At 39.3% G+C, this 17,443-nt stretch overlaps 2 protein-coding genes across 2 annotated transcripts; both read right to left on the bottom strand.

The window, feature by feature from the left end:
• Positions 1–3,510: 3,510 nt before the first annotated feature.
• Positions 3,511–7,524, bottom strand: LOC137135788 (GTPase IMAP family member 8-like). The gene is made up of 4 exons (XM_067520364.1): positions 7,484–7,524; positions 7,233–7,263; positions 6,476–6,529; positions 3,511–6,260 (listed from the first exon to the last, which is right to left on the bottom strand). Exons 2-4 carry the CDS (start codon positions 7,249–7,251, stop codon positions 4,021–4,023), a joined length of 2,313 nt encoding a protein of 770 aa, XP_067376465.1. The 5' UTR covers positions 7,252–7,263; positions 7,484–7,524; the 3' UTR covers positions 3,511–4,020.
• Positions 7,525–12,834: 5,310 nt separating this feature from the next.
• LOC137135783 (GTPase IMAP family member 8-like) lies at positions 12,835–17,443 on the bottom strand. Its single transcript, XM_067520358.1, has 4 exons — positions 17,354–17,443; positions 17,073–17,178; positions 16,065–16,124; positions 12,835–15,806 (listed from the first exon to the last, which is right to left on the bottom strand). The coding sequence occupies exons 2-4, from the start codon at positions 17,110–17,112 to the stop codon at positions 13,540–13,542; spliced, it is 2,367 nt and encodes a 788-aa protein (XP_067376459.1). The 5' UTR covers positions 17,113–17,178; positions 17,354–17,443; the 3' UTR covers positions 12,835–13,539.

The following is a 17,443-nucleotide window of genomic DNA, read 5'->3' as shown; positions in this document are numbered from 1 at the left end:
GTGTTACAAATTCAATTTCAGTAATATTAACAAGTAACAGTTACACCTACCTAAACATTTTTGTCACCACAGCAAAGACTGATTTTAAATCTGACCAAAGCTTGTGGAGATGCAGCCCAACAGAGATGAGTCTCTGTGGCCGTGGAGACTGGCTGCAGCCATTCAATGGAGAAACAACTAAAACTGGATTTTAATCATCGATAGCAGCTGCAACAAAGACTTAATGAAGCCTATAACTGCATATGTGATGTTATATTTCTCTGACTCTCTTTCAAGCCCTGATGCTTCAGAAAAGTAATATAATAAGTAATGGAGGAGTAAAGTATAACCCAACACTGACAATGACCTGACTAGAAAAATCTGTAAAAACACTATGATTTTTAAAATTTTAGAAGATTCGAATTTAATAATGTATATTAGTAAGTATATAATACAAGGCCATAATGTCGCACTGCTGGAAATTTCTCTCCAATTCAACTAAACCCCAACTGCTGCATTCTGGGAACCTAAAGTAAGAACAATTAGAGTAGAATATGTTTAATAATGAACTTATTTTACTTATTCACATGCAAACATGTATTTCATTTTCATACACAACAAGCCCTGGTTTTTACCTGTGCAGGTTTACTGATGCAAACTCCCCAGGTGCTTGTTTCTCAGGATTGAATAAACAGAGTATCTGTATCTATGAGACACATTATCTCTAAAGGTAAATATATGGTTATGATATGGCTTATATGTAATTCTTAGCCTTTGTTGTTTTTCACATATCTACATTAGGAGGCTATAAAACTTTGATATAAAAAATATACGTTGATATAAAAAACAATTTTATAAAGTGACGAAAAAATATCTTTTGAGATTAATCTGCACTTGACAACAGAATTCAAATATTAAAAGTCATAATTTTTATTGTGTTGTTACATGTCTCAGTCTCTGACACCAATCTGTGTTAATGTGAGTTAGTGAGTTAGTGAATACTATTATAATAAAGTGCTGGATCTGAAACACTCACCTGGAGATGATTTCTCCGTTAACAGACGTCTCCAACTTCGTGGCATTGAATATATTCCGAATTCTGTGGCTTATTTAGCTGCAAAACTTGCAGGATTCTTGAGGATTTTTTCCCCTTTTCCTCCTGTTTTTCCATTCACATGACAAAAATAACGAATACTCTGTCGCTGGTTGGTTGGTAGGACAGTACCAGTTTGTCAGGCTGTATCTGGAGGTCCCACAGGATCTTAGCCTCATCATTCTTAACCACGTTTTGGAGGTGTGTCCAAATTTGACTTTGGGACTTCCAGCCGGAACTTGGCACAGATGTTTTGTACTCTGACAGCAACTTCAAGATTCAAGATTGTTTGTCATTTCACACAAATGGTATTTATAAAATTCACAGGCTGAAATGATGTTTCTCACCAGCTTCTGACAGTGCACAAAAATAAAAACAAAAAACTAATAAATAGGCAGCTGGTTATGTAATGCAGGTGTATAATAATCAAAGCTTTGTGTAAATGGAGTAAAACTTTTTTTAGAACAAAGTTTGTCTTAGTCAGTGTTTTTGTTAACATGCTCACAATGACAGTTAAGGTGCTAAACTGCAGGATTAATATTTACCATCTTTACTAACTTTGACATCTATTCTTTTTCCATTTTAGGTTCTATGTTCATGCAATTTGTGAAGCAATAAATGTATTTGTGACTTGCAGCCCCAGAACCCACTATTTACCTCATTCTTCTGGGCCATGTTGGGCCACACGCTTGACGACTGTTTGGCCGATCGTGAATGTGATTTGGACGTGAGGACTGTTTAGACCTAGTTGGTCCTGGTCAGTGCCAGTCTGGCCTAGTCGGCCCCGACAGTCAGCAGACAGACCCAGTCTCTGTCAGTTGTTCTCACAAAGATTCTTTTTAACATTTTTAACATATGCAAGCATTATTGGTGACTGATGACATCTTTTGGTCTTTTTACACATTGTTACGTTAAAAAGTCAAAGTTTCTGGTTGTCACCATATTTGTTTTTTGCACAAAAACACGCAAGAAAGGATTTGGAGGGAGTGTGTATCTTCATGACGTCCAGTCGTTCCCGACCGGTTGTCAGATGTTGGCCTCTTTCAGATTAGAAATCTGTGATAGTTGGTGGAAGCAGTTTTTATGTGTGAACTGTCCAGTCTTTGACTGTCTTTGCTCATCTTTGTTGTGTCCCTAGTTTAAAGATGCTGATCTAAAGCATTCTACCGAACACTAGCCAATACGCGCAGAAATGTATTATGGCCCTTTCTGGGAAGTCAGCTCTTCCACAGAAGGACAAAAATAGAAGGGAAGTCTCCAGCCCCCTTGCATCTGAAAGGTCCCCTTGCAGTTTGCCAACAGGGAAACTGCAAGGGGAGACTGCATCACATCCCTGACAGCCGTGGGACATTTAATGGCTTTTACTTGTAGATTTTAGCTCTGCATTCAACACTGTCATTCCAGAAATCCTGTCAGTACATCACCAGCTTCCTCACCAACAGGACACAGCAGGAAAAGTTACATCCTGTACATGGTAAATGAGTACTGGTCCTTCTTAAGAATGTGTCCTCTACACAAACTACTGCACCTCCAGTGACTTGACTGTCTAAGGCCTAAAAGTTACAGACAATGCAGCTGTTATCATCTGAGTTGATGACGAGGCTGCATACTGATGGGAGGTTGATCCGCTGGCCCTGTGGTGCAGTTAAAACAACTTGGAGCTGAACGTACTAAAGACTTTCAGAAGGAGCCTTCCCACACAGCTTGTCCCTCAGCTCCTAATCACCTGGCTCACTGACCAGATCCATGAGCAATGCACCATGCTCAGGAGTGCTGAGAAGCAAATCCAAGACTCCATCTGCTCTTACTGACCTACAGCTTCACGCAGGCAAACTTTGAATACTACCAGTACAAACTGACACCAGGAAGCTGTTCTTCACTTTCACAGGATTCTTCTACCCGCTCCACCTCCCTTGCCCACCTCTCTCACTGCCAATGACTATACCAGCTTCTTTGTTAACAAGGTGGAACCATCAGCTCCCAAACCTCTCCTCCAAATGGAGATATCCTGGTAACTTCATCTAAGGGCATCACTCTCCTCATTTTCTACTTTGACCGAGGACGACGCATCCACACTCCTCCTCCCCAACTATCCTACCACCTGTTCTCTGGACCTTATCCTCTCCACTCTTCTTCAACGACCTGCAACCACACTAATCCCAGCCCTCAGTCATGCAGGCCCAGATTACACCACTCCCTAACAAGCCTTTCCTTGCCAACCCAAACCAGTAAATCAAATATGCCAAAAAGGAGAATTTGTAGAATATGAACTTTACACTGTTACACTGGAGTTAAACAAACAATAAACAATATGTGTCCAGAAAGATCAGACGCTACCTTTCTGATTATGGAACCCAAGACATTGTGCTGGTCATATCTCATCTCGATTACAGCAATGCCCTGTTAACAGGGCTACTAACTTGCACAATGATCCAAAATCCAGCAGCACACCTCATTTTTACTTTGAAAAATGACAATAACAGCAACAGCAGTCATACATTATTTCAGACTCCCTGAACCAGTATCACTTAGTACAACAGAAATCTTTGTACATTTACAGCATTGTACGTGTACATGTACACATTTGTGCACCATAAATGTGAATGACAAGTCAAAACATTAGAACTGGTGTTTTCGCAAAATCTTTCTCCAAGCTGCTTCTCATTTCAGGCATATATTGGAGTTGTACTGTGATCACTGTCCAGAAAAATCCTGCATCGTGAAAAAATGGTCAAATGGATGATTTTGTGTTGTGAGAAAACACTGTCAGTGAAATTTCTTTGCCGAACTGGACACGAATGAACATGAGTCACCCAGTCATCAGTCTGTAAAGATCCAGGCTCCTGGCTGCAGAGAAGGATCTGATATGGAAAAACTTAGACACCCAGTTTTAATGATTACCAGTGTTAGACAGGTGGACTGTGTTCAATTTATCAACATTACTCAGTTCAGAGGATGATACATCTGTTTTTCTGCGTTTTAATTAGATTTTGTTTTTCTTCTTGATGCTTTTTCCTCAGGTTCTCAATGTTTCTGTGCTTTTTTCTGAGTGCGTAAAAGAGATTTTTACATTTTTCTCCTTTTTGTTTGTTTTTCATCTTATTCTGACGTAACTTCCGCAACATTTTTATTCCACTCTTTTTGCTGAATTTCTTCCTCAATTTCTCCTTTTTGCTGATGTTTTCTTCATTGTCTTTCAGTAGTTTGACTGTCTCCTCCTCTATTCTTTCTTTCATTGGTGCTATTTCTTTCACGTGTTTTATCTGAAGCTCTTCCTCCATCCTCCTCCTCATCTTTTCATCCTTCTCTTCATCCTTCTCTTTCAGGATCTTCTCCACTTCCTTCTCTATAACTGCCTCAGTCTGTTGGAACATCTTGCTGGTGAAGCAGTTTCCTCCATTTTCCTTTAACATTTTCTTGGTTTTTGACAGTAACTCTCTGACTTGTGTTCGATCTGTCTTATTATTATTATTGAAGAGCTGGCATCTTCCTCCACAGTCATTTATCAGTTTTTCCAAAACCTCGTCCCTGTCATCTTCTATGTAACTCTGAAACGTTTGATCTTGTAGATCATCTCCTCTGGTGAAGACGATGATGATGAAGTCTCCTGAGTTCTTACCAAAGTATTTCTTGATCAGTTCCACAGTCTCTTTTTCTTCTTGTGTAAATCGACCGATCTGCAGAACCAGTAAGAACACGTGAGGACCAGGAGACAACAAGCTGATGCATTTAACAAGCTCCTGTTGAACTTCATCGTTGGACAGTTTTGTGTCAAATAAACCAGGAGTGTCGACAACAACAACAGTCTGACCATCAACTTCTCCTGTTGCTTTGTGACACATCGTAGTCACAGACTTTGGGCTGACTTTAGACTTGAAATGTTCTTTACCAAGAATTGTGTTTCCTGTGGCACTTTTCCCACAACCAGTTCGTCCCATCAGCACCATCCTGAGACATGTTAAATCCCTTAGTTCAGCTTTCAGTCTTGTGACCTCCTCCATCTGAGCCTTGGTGAACGTGTCCTTAGTGAAGCATCTGGATCCTTCAACTCTGATCTTTTCCACAGTGTCTAACACTTCAGAGACCTGCTGTTTGTCCCTGACGTTGAGAACAACAGATCTTCCTCCACAGCTCTGACAGAGCTCCTGGATCTCCTTGTTTCCCTGTAGAAAGTTAACAACAGCTGGAGCTGTAGGATCTGAGTCCACAGTGAACAGAATCATGGTGAAGTCATTGACTCGAGAGCTGAATGTGTTCTGGATGGTCTGTAACTCTCCCTTGTCTTCATCAGTGAGGGGACCCACAGGTAGGACCAGGATGAAGGCATGGACCCCCTCAGGATCACAGAGGGAGATACACCTGAATGATTCCTCCATCACTGTCTCCTGAGGTTTTCCATACAAGGCAGGCAGCTCCACCAGGGAAACCCAACGTCCACACACCTCTCCCTGATTTTTAACACACTCTGATGAGTTGGAGGCTGAATGAAGCTCTGTCTGACCTAAAATGGCTTTGGCTGCTGAGGTTTTCACTGCTCCTCTCCTGCCACACAGAACCATGTTTACTGCTGGTTTGATGGGTTCAGACTTCAGTGCTGTGCTTAGACCTGGTTTCTGATCACAGATCAGATGTTGTCTGTTATCTTTTGCAGTCTGATGCAACATTGACAGCTCTGCATATTCTTCACAGTTCAGTACAGTTTGACTCAAGTGCCATAACAGCTCTTCAGGTTCAAGGTTCTTCTGCCTCAAGTATCTGTAATTGCACCTTTTGATCAGGTCTTGTACGGGTGGATGTTGCTTCTCGTCCTCTCGGGGTGTTGAAATCAGAACCAGTAAACGATCAATCGATCGATTGCTGAAGAGTTGAAGGAGTCTGCAGAGCTTTAGTTTTTGTTCTTCATTGAAGTCTTCAGGCTGTAGAACCAACAGGAACACATGTGGTCCAGGAGCAGAGAGTCTCAAACAGGTTTCTACATATTGTGTCAGTCTATCTTCAGAAATTTCAGGAAGCAGCACATCTGGGGTGTTGATAAGAACAATGTCTCTCCCCTTTAACTGTCCTCTGACTTTGACATAACAGACTGTTTTGTCCTCTGGGTCAAACACAGTCTGTCCCAGGATGAAGTTCCCCACTGAGCTCCTCTCAGACCAGCTGTTCCCCAGCAGAACAACCCTCAGCTCAGACACTGACAAGATTAAAGATTTAGAAACAGACTTAATGTAAATGTACATTAATTAACTTAGAATTTCATTAACATTTAACTTCAAAATGTCTGTTCTGTACTTAGTTTAGTTTTTAATGAAATAACAAAATAATAATAATAATAATAATAATAATAATGCTAATACTACTAATTTTATTATTATATTAATAATAATCTTAGAGTTCACGTTGACTCACTGCAAGGTGGCAGTAAATGAAAGCTGCTGCTTTGTCTTCGCACCTCTGGATCATCTGTAAAACAGAAATATGCACAAAAAAACATATTTATTTTACTTACTTTTATACAGTTTAAAGTGGAGCTGCCTTTACTGTGCAGCTACGGTGCATTCAGGAAGTCTTCAGACCCTCTTCTTTTTTCAATTCTCTTATGTTTCAGCCTGATACTACAATCACTTAAATTCATTTTTATTTTTTATTAAGTTTTTTCCTTTTTTATAAATTTACAGACATTTATAAAATTCTGTTTTCTCTTTGTCATTATGTGGGACTGAGTGTATATTAATGAGAAAAAAATGAATTTGAACAACTGTAGTGTCAACTCTCTGAACTTTCCGGTTAGCAGTTACAAGAAATCACAATGAAGGAACCAGGAAGGACAAACAACAACAGTAACTCTGTCCTCATTCCAATGTCTCATGCAGCTATTTTTAAAATCACACCTGAAAGTGACCTGGAAAAACTTTTCAGAATCCAACACAAGCAAACGACAAACAATCTTAAAGTGTTTCTAGGACACGAGTCAGGTTAAACAGTACAATCAGGTCATAGAAATATGAAAACTGTAAATGTTCTGCACAAACATGAGAACAAGACTGTGCAGTAAAATAGCAGAGCTGTAAAACTGATTCAACAGTTCCTATGCTGCTGAAGCACATAGTAACAAAAAGTGAACACAAATGATCTTTTTATCGTAGTAAAATGTGAGTGGACTCACCTGATGCTGCAGTCGCCATCCTGTCACTTTGCTGGAAACACGAGACCAAAAAGACATGACAGAAGGTGAAGGAGGTAAAGTTATGCTGCCTGGTGACACGTTACCTCTGTAAAACTTACAACTTAACACCTTGTTAAAGATGATAACATGATAATTACTTTTTTCTTTTACATCAGTCTCACCCTGTTACATTTTTACTGATCTACAACACTCACAGATTATTCAGCTTTATATAGTTTTTTATTTTTTACCCTCAGTTCAGCTGAAGTTCCTCTGATATTTCTCCTCTTGTCATCGGTGGAGTAAAGTTTAAAATGAATAAGGAAAAGAGCCCGTGAAGAACTAAAGAATCCAAACTATCAACATTTCATTCTGCCCTGGTGTCGACTGATGTTATCAGCAGCTCAACTTGTGTCTGAAAATAGTTTGTTCAGTAGTAGATAATGTGATATATGTCCTATAACAGAGCTTTAAACAGGCCTATAGAGAATTAGAGTAAAAGAATCCACTGAACTTTACAACTATTCATTTAATGTTTAAATACTCACTGTCATATTTTATACTGTGAACCACAGTTGATTAAACCCCCAACAAGTTTCTATGAGGTTTTCTTGTTTAGTGACATTGGGGTCTTGTGGACATCTCCAGTTGTCTACTGTACTTAGCTTTTTTGTGGTACTTGTTAACAACCCTACTGGAATATTTCCATTATTTTCTTATTTTAATACAACGCACTACAGGGGCAGTGTATTGTACTTTCTCTCCACTTCTTGTTTCTGACCCTTTAGTAACTTTGCAGAGTTATAAGAGAATCTAATGAAGTACTAACTGCTGATCTGTTATTGGGGAGGAAGCAGGTCTTAGTAGATACAGTGGTTCAAATCAGCTGAAATTAAAATTATTTTGCTGTGATTTGGTGCCATTTAAATAACTTCATTTCAAGGCCCTTTACAAACTGAGGCCAAGAATTATAGAGAACACTTCACAAATCCAACTGAGCAGCACTGAGACGATGATGAACAGGAAAAACTCCAATTAATAGATGAAGCAGAACCTTCTTTCTGCCTCCTGGTGGAGAGAAGCATGAATATTACTGATTTTATTTTTTTACAGCAACTAATTTTTAAAAATCAGGTTTTTGAAGTGGTGCTCTCCTTCAAACTTTACAAGAACTAAACATAACAAAACCTGAACATGTGATTTCTACAGAAACATTATTTATGAGACACATGTAGCAAATCTGGATCAAACTTTTGAATAATTCATGGAAATACATGATTTAGACCTTCTAGTAGTAGAATACTCTTTCAGGGAAATACTTTTACTTGATCACTGAGTTTGATATTTCTGCCACCTCCACAGAAAGTCATAGGCTGCATGGTTCTGTTAGACTGACACTAAAAACTCTTCATTCATTTCTCTGTAAACTGTACGACACACTGTAAATACTAATTAGTTAACTTTACAACATACAAATGCATTTTAAGTTTAGCACAATAACAATATACACTCACTGACCACTTTATTAGGTACACCTGTACAGTCTAATACAATCTCATACAGCAGCTCTGCCTTCAATTCTACTTTTACAATGTTCTATTTTCTCAGTGTTTAGGCTGAAACTGTCAGGAAGGTGATAATTCTGTGTGTTTATTATTGAGGTCTAAGTTAATTTAGTTGTACTTTAGTTGTACGTAACTCAGTGGAGTTATCGCACATGTAACACTGATCCTCAGTCCAGGACGGGGAGAGCTGCTGTTACTATTCCTGCATCACCATCTTAGGTGGAGTGGAGTGTATGAGAAGAAAGCTGATCCCCGGAGGAAGCCTCAGCCATTTATAACTAATATCCTATAAGATCAGTATTAACACCTTTTCATTCAGTTATTGAAATATTAAGGACTCATCATTAACACTGTGGCTCCTAATACACATTTTCTGTCTGCTTTTTAGCATTTCATGACTTTACAAGCTGGAGAAGCTTTTTAATGCTGTGGAGGTAAATTTGATTCATTACCTGTGACCTGTGAACATGGTCCATGTGCTCTGCTACTATTTACACTTCTATTTTATCTTCACTGTCCTTCAAGACCACAGCTGGCTACTCTGTGTTACTGTGGCAATGCTGACTCATCACTCATCACAAGCTGCTGGAGACCCCCACCTTCAAGGGCAGGACGGGGAAGCTGAGTCAAACCAGTGAAGTTATGTCACACGATGTTATCAGGGCAGCAGACGACAGTCAGCCACCTCAACTTTACCACCTGATGGTTTGGTCAAAACAACAATGCAAGAAGCTCAATCCTGTAAATCACACAGTGGAGCTGCTCACACTGCAGTCAGCAGTCAGTTACACCAAACGGTTTACTCACCTGTTTAGCTGCAGGTGCCTGTGCTGTCTCCAGGTGAAGGTTCAAAATGACTGGACAGGTAGAAACAGACATTTGAGAGGTCTGCGGGATTAAACTACCTCTAACCCTCCTGGTTCATCCAGCTATTAACAACACCAAATGTCTTTAATTGTTCTTGTGATCGATGAGTTTGATGATCCTGCCACTGTGGTTAAATTTGACATGTTGTGTTGGTCCAACATGCTGCAGTTATCTTCTGTTCAATTAACAAATACAATTCAGTCTATTTACATCTTTCTTATGATGTCTGCAGTTTTCTCCCCTGGGTACAAAGTTCGAATCGATAAAGTTTCCTGGATGTAAATGTAAAGTTACAACAACATGACCCAGTGCTGCTGCTCTAGAAGGTTCTAGAAGGTAAATAAAAAAGAACAAATGACACAGACAGAAACTACAAACACATTTCATTGTTTGTCAAGTTGCATAACCAATAAGATCATTAAAATGATTAGTATTATTTTTGAATTATTATTTGCATGTGAAGAAAACACACATCTGTCAGTGTTGTGGTTTGTTAGAAATAATGATGGCAGCTTTTTCAGAGGATGAAACATTTATTGTTGTATTTCGCTCTTAAATCAACGACTTCCTGCTCCTGTGCTTTTTTTAACTCCTTCATTTCTCTAAATTGCTCGTCTTTTTGTTTGAGCTCTTCTTTTAAATTTGTGTCTTTGTCATTTGAGAGCTCATCCAGCAGTTTGCAGCACCTCCATCAGACCTGCAAAGTTCCTGATGTATTTCTGTCTGAACTCACTGATTTCTTCGGCTTCCTTTCTAGCCTCCTCTTCATACTTCTTCTTTATCTCCTTCATTTGAGCCTTGTGTTTTTCCTCTAACTCTTCCTCTCTCCAACCGTTCTTTTCTGATTTGATCTTCAATTTTCTTTTGGTTCATATTTTTCTTTCAGCTGCTCCCACTCTAATGGGAGATTAGATATTGGTCTGTAATTGGCTAAAACACCTCGGTCAAGACAGGGTTTTTTAAGTAGTGGTTTAATTACAGCTACCTCATAGGCCTGTGGTACATAGCCTGCTTCTAAAGATAGATTAATGATATCTAATACGAACGTATCTATTAAGGGTAAAGCTTCATTCCTTATTTCTCTAATAGTTACAATTTTATTCATAAAGAAAGTCATGAAGTCATTGCTGCTCAGAGTTAAGGGAATAGTAGGCTCAACAGAACTATGGCTCTTAGTCAGCCTGGCTACAGTGCTGAACAGAAACCGGGAGTTGTTCTTGTTTTCTTCTATTAATGATGAATAATATGCTGTTCTGGCATCACGGAGCTTTTTTGTACGTTTTTAAACTATTTTTCCAGGCTAAATGAGATTCTTCTAACTTTCTGGAACACCACTTCCTTTCTAACTTTCGTGTTTCCTGTTTTAAGTTGCGTGTTTGTGAACTATACCATGGAGATCACCTCTTCTGGTTTACTGCCTTCTTTTTTAGAGGGGCAACACTATCGAGTATTGTACGTAGTGAGGCTGCAGAATTGTCAACAAGATAATCTACTTGTGCAGGAGAAACATTAAGGAGACTACTTTCCATTGTATTAACATATGGTGAAGCAAATGATGAAGAAATAATTTCTTTAAATTTGTTGACAGCTTTTTCACTTAAGCATCTGCTATAGTGGAATTTGTCCCTAACTGCTGTATAGTCCGTTATTGTAAATTCAAATGTTATTAAAAAATGGTCAGACAGAAGAGAGTTGTGAGGAAATATGGTTAAATTATCCGCTTCAATTCCATACGTAAGGACAAGGTCTAACGTGTGACTAAAACAGTGAGTGGGTTTATTTACATTTTGGGAAAAACCAATTGAATCTAATAATGAATTAAACACAGTGCTCAGGCAGTTACTGTCAGCATCTACATGAATGTTAAAGTCACCCACTATAATGACTTTATCTGTACTAAGCACTAAATCAGATAGAAAATCAGAAAATTCAATCAAAAACTCTGAGTAAGGGACTGGAGGACGGTACACGATAACAAATAATAGTGGTTTTTGAGTTTTCCAGTTTGGGTGTGAAAGGCTAAGAGTAAGACTTTCAAATGAGTTATAACTATGTTTAGGTCTAGGAATTATTGATAAGCTAGAAGGGAAGATTGCTGCAACTCCTCCACCTCGGCCTGTGCTTCTAGGAACATGATCATTAATATGACTCATTTAAACTGACATATTCTTCCTGCTGCAACCAGGTTTCAGTGAGACAAAATAAATCAATTTGATGATCATTTATCAAGTCATTTACTAACAGAGATTTAGAAGAGAGAGATCTGATATTTAATAATCCACAATAATGCATGTTCTGATGTGCTACAGCTGCAGCTACATGAGCCACAGCCACTAAAGGTGGAGCAATGCAACAATTGAAATGATCCGTAAACTGGATTTGTATCCTGTTGTTGAAATTGTCTAATAACTGAGGCATTTTTGTTTTCAAATGTAGCTGAGGGGCCGTTAACGTAGCTTCAGCACAGACACGCTGTTTTCTTTAAGCTTAGTAACAGGAAGACACCATGTTTACAGCTGTGCTTGTATTAAAACTTCATCATAATGTCTTTAACGTACACTTCCAACAATCTGTCCTGCTCCTCACCAGTCTGCAATGCAAATTCTAAAATTAACAACAGCCTACTGCTGTGAAACCTCCTGTTGTGGTGGCCAAAACTTTAGAACCACCTCTTCTTATAATGCACTAAAGTACGACTCCACCACCCACTGTGACCTCATTATTAAACACATAGTAGAATTGTCACCTTTCTGACAGTTTCACCCTAAAAACGGAGAAATTACAACACTGTAAAAGTGTTTAAAGTTAGCATATGGCTTGGGTGTGGGTCAGATCACACGGTTTACATTAATGAGACAGGTTACTTGCAAATTTGATTTCCGGGTTACTGCAGGTAATAGGTCAGGTCCAGTACTAAGCTTTGTGAATTCAAGTTTGTAACGTGTAAATGTAACGTGTGTCCTCAAGGTGGAGCTAAACCAATGATGCTACTGTAGCTGAGGCAGAGTTTGGTTCCTGTACAGGTCTGATGTCATTTACAGCTTAAGCTGGTAGAAAGAAAATCTTTCAATACCTTAAGAAATCACCAAACAGCCCACAGTGAAATATGTCAAACAATATTTTATTAATTTCAGGAAGTTTTCTATTGTACAACAACAAATACTCAAGTTTTCACCTACAGAGTGATCAACCCAGCAGCCCCCCCTTACCTGAGCTCCCTGATCCAGGTCTACAGTACCTGTTGCACTTACACCTCATTCTGTATTTGCTCTCAAATCACTTTACTTTTAATGTTTTATCCTCGACTTGGATTTTTTCACTCGCTTTGTACGACACATGTAAGTCGCTTTGGATCAAAGTGACTAAATATAGATGGATGGGATAAGGTTCATCACTCTGTCAAATGCTGTAAACTCTTTAGATCAATGAATCATCCTCCGTGCTAAAGAGGAGAAGGATCATCTGATTTATGTTGGCGTGCAGTTCAAAAGCGGGAAGGGAAGGTCAGCAACACAATGTCAAAGCACATTTTGCACATATTACCACGGCCTGGCTCAGCAGTAAAAGAGTCCGGTTCTTTAACTAAAAACATTTGGAGCTTTATGAGATGAGGCCATTTGATGTGTCTTTGTTCTATTTACAATAAAAAACGGTTTAAAATGAATTTTAAAAAAATAAATTAATAATTCTCATTATTTAGATTTAGCCAGTGTCAGTCTTTCTCCAAAGATAAACTTCACTTCCTGGTGGTCTGTCCAAGTCTCAGTGCAGCAGCTGTCGTCTCTTTGGGGACTGATCACATGTCAAATGTGTTCAGAGTCGGTGAAACTTGCTTCAAACATTCGAACTGCACAGACGTTCAGTCAGTGGGGACATCAGCAGATGATACAACTGCTATTGTATTTCTTTTTTAAATCGTTGATTTCTTCATCATGCCTTTTTCTCAACTGATCAATTTCTTCTTTGAGGTGTTTGTCTGTGTGACGTTTTTCTTCATTCTTTGGGCTGTGTTTCTCCTGCATTTGTCTTTTGTGTTGTTGCTTCATGTCCCGCATTTCCTCCATGTGTTTCTCTACCAGTGCTGCAAAGTCTTTAGTGTATTTCTCTCTGAAGTCGTTAAACTCTTCAGCTTGTTTTCTGACTTGCTTCTCATATTTCTTTTTTATGTTGTTCAGGTTTTTCATATACTTTTTCTCCAATTGTTTTCTGTTGTTCTCCTCTTGTTTCCTCTTCTGTTCAATTTCTGCTCTCTGTTCTGTTATTTCTCTTTTCATTGCTTCCATTTCACCCTCATATTTTCTTTTTAAATCTTCCTCCTTCCTCCTCATCTCTTCTTCCTTCTCTTTCAGGATCTTCTCCACTTCCTTTTCTATCGCTGCCTCAGCCTCTTGGAACATCTTGCTGGTGTAGCAGCTGCCTCCATTTTCCTTCACCATTCTATTAGACTTTGTCAGCAAGTCTCTGACTTGTCTGTGATCTGTTTTATTCTTATTATTGAAAACCTGGTATCTTCCTCCACAATCATTTATCAGTTCTCTCAGAACATCATCACTGTTTTCTATGTAACTTTCAATGGACTGGGTGAGATCATCTCCTCTGGTGAAGACGATGATGATGAAGTCTCCTGAGTTCTTACCAAAGTATTTCTTGATCAGTTCCACAGTCTCTTTTTCTTCGGGTGTAAATCTACCAATCTGCAGAACCAGCAAGATCACATGAGGACCAGGAGACAACAAGCTGATGCATTTCACAAGCTCCTGTTGAACATCATCATTGGACAGAGTCGTGTCAAACAAACCAGGGGTGTCGACAACAACAACAGTCTGACCATCAACTTCTCTTGAAGCTTTTTCACAAATCCTGGTCACAGACTTTGAGGAGGCTTTAGAGGTAAAATGTTGTTTGCCCAGAATTGTGTTACCAGTTGCACTCTTCCCACTGCCAGTTCGTCCAATCAGCACCATCCTGAGACAAGCTATCCCATCTTTTAGATCCTTTAGTTCAGCTTTCAGTCTTGTGACCTCCTCCATCTGAGCCGTGGTGAACATGTCCTTAGTGAAGCATCTGGATCCTTCAACTTTGATCTTTTCCAAAGTGTCCAACACCTCGGAGACCTGCTTCTTGTCCCTGATGTTGAGAACAACAGATCTTCCTCCATAGCTCTGACAGAGCTCCTGGATCTCCGTGTTTCTCTGTAGAAAGTTAACAACAGCTGGAGCTGTAGGATCTGAATCCACAGTGAACAGAATCATGGTGAAGTCATTGACTCGAGAGCTGAATGTGTTCTGGATGGTCTGTAACTCTCCCTTGTCTTCATCAGTGAGGGGACCCACAGGTAAGACCAGGATGAAGGCATGGACCCCCTCAGGATCACAGAGGGAGATACACCTGAATGATTCCTCCATCACTGTCTCCTGAGGTTTTCCATACAAGGCAGGCAGCTCCACCAGGGAAACCCAACGTCCACACACCTCTCCCTGATTTTTAACACACTCTGATGAGTTGGAGGCTGAATGAAGCTCTGTCTGACCTAAAATGGCCTTGGCTGCTGAGGTCTTCCGTGCTCTTTTCCTCCCACACAGAACCAGGTTTATTGTTGGGGTGCTGAGATGTTGTCCACTGTTCTCATCTGCAGTTTGACCCAATTGTGTTAACAGTTCTCCACGTTCGAGGTTTTCTTTCTTTAAGTATCTGTATCTGCAATTTCTGATCAGGTCTTTTAAAGGTGGATGTTGAATATACTTATCAATGGAACCTGAACCCTTCCTTCTGGGTTTTGACAGCAGAACCAGTGAACGATCAAATGACTGGTCACCAAAGAGCTGAAGGATGCTGCAGAGCTTCAGTTTTTGTTCCGCAGTGAAGACTTCAGGTTGTAGAACCAGCAGGAACACATGAGGTCCAGGAGCAGAGAGTCTCACACAGTTTTCTACATGAATTTTTAGTCTGCGTTTAGAAATAGTGGGATGCAGCAGATCTGGGGTGTTGATGAGAACAATTTCTTTCTCCTTTATTTGTCCTCTGACTGTCAGAAACTCTGGTTCTTCCTCAGAGTTGAACTTACTTTCTCCCAGGATGAAGTTCCCCACTGAGCTCCTCTCAGACCAGCTGTTCCCCAGCAGAACAACCCTCAGCTCAGACACTGAAATTAAAAACTAAATTAGAAAGTGATTCCATGAGTAGCACAAACAAAATTCCATTTACCTAATATCATTGAGAGACAGATGACATTTCATAGTTCTCCTAAATTCCTGATATGGGTAAGTGGAAAAAGCACCTAATGAAAAGCTTAATCACTTGTTAGTTGTTTTATTAAGTTTGTGTGGAACATCACCCATGAAATACAGAAGATCTAGATTTGTGTGAGGGAAAAAAAACTGATGTGGTTTAGTTAACTCACTGCTAGGTGGCAGGAATCCAAAACTGCTCCTACGTTTCCTGGGCTGTGCATCAGCCAACACTGAAAGGGCACAAAAACCAATTAAAGGCATAAAGTGAGAAGCTTTATCAGCAAAGTGATGTTATAATGTCTCTGTTTTTAAGTGGAAACATTCAGGAGGGTGACAATTCTCTCTGTGCATTATGGAGAAGAGGTGGTTCTAATGTTCTGGCCTCACTATTTAAAATCATTTTTAGGGGCTTGTTCTGACATATGTACAGTGGGACCAGCTTCCACATGGCTCAGTCTCCAGGCAAAATGAAACTTAAAAGGGGGTGGGAGGACAGTTTTTATAGACACTGTCTTTCTTTTTTCAAACAGTTAACCTGAGCATCAAATGCTGTATTTCTAAAAAGAAATTGTTGGTGACAAGAGTTTGCAATTGCAATTCTGATGACAGAGCTAAACCCTGAAATTCTTCACAATATTGGAGAAAAACCTGAGAGAAGAAACTTCAGATGTAATGTGACTAAATCTGCCTGTGACACAGTCATAATTCAATAAATCAGACCTTTAACCTGTCAGTTAGTTTTATTGCAGTAAAACATGAACTGTTAATCAGTAATGCAGTAAAACATTCAAACTGTCTAATAGAAGTGAAATCCTCTGGAGACCGTTCGGCTCCGACATGAGGTTCACTGTTGTACTTAAAGCAACTGGTCAGAAGCTTTGGAGGAATAATTTGAAAAAGAAATGAGTTTGGTTGTAACTGAAGGTCAATTTTCTCCTTAGGGGTCAGATGAGCACCTTAAATGGTGTGTGTGTGTGTGTGTGTGTGTGTGTGTGTGTGTGTGTGTGTGTGTGTGTGTGTGTGTGTGTGGCATTTAGAACTAAAATGAATTGTTCATATTCTGGTTCAGCATCTTTAAACTTTGTGACAATTAGTTATTTTATTATTATTTCTATTATTGCTCATCTACAAAGTGTTAAAAGTAAAATGACAGAATATTTAAGTGGCCGTTCACTCACCTGAGCTTTCCGCTCTTCTCTTTGACCTTCGTTCCGTCATAGTTCTTATATGTTTGTTACTTATGTGAATCAAGAGCAGCTTTTTTTTCAGTTATTGTCGACGCATCTGAGGATTGAGGAAAAAATATGTTTTGAGATTTAATTAACGTCAGAGAGGTTCTGATACTTTCAAACAACGACCACCACAAGTTCTAAAACTCAGCAGTTAGTAAAGATCCAGACCTGCTACACAGATCTGTTGTATTGTGTATTTTTTTATTTCTCTGGTAAAGTTTACTTACCGCAAGCTTTGCTTCATTTCCCTCCAACAAACTCCACAGTAAAAACACAGTGAAAGCAGAGACGAGACCAGGTGTGTCAGGACACCAAAC

This window comes from Channa argus, chromosome 11 (genome assembly GCF_033026475.1).
Source record: "Channa argus isolate prfri chromosome 11, Channa argus male v1.0, whole genome shotgun sequence".
NCBI classification, from domain to species: Eukaryota; Metazoa; Chordata; class Actinopteri; order Anabantiformes; family Channidae; genus Channa; species Channa argus.
This window is presented reverse-complemented; position numbering and strand designations above follow the sequence as displayed.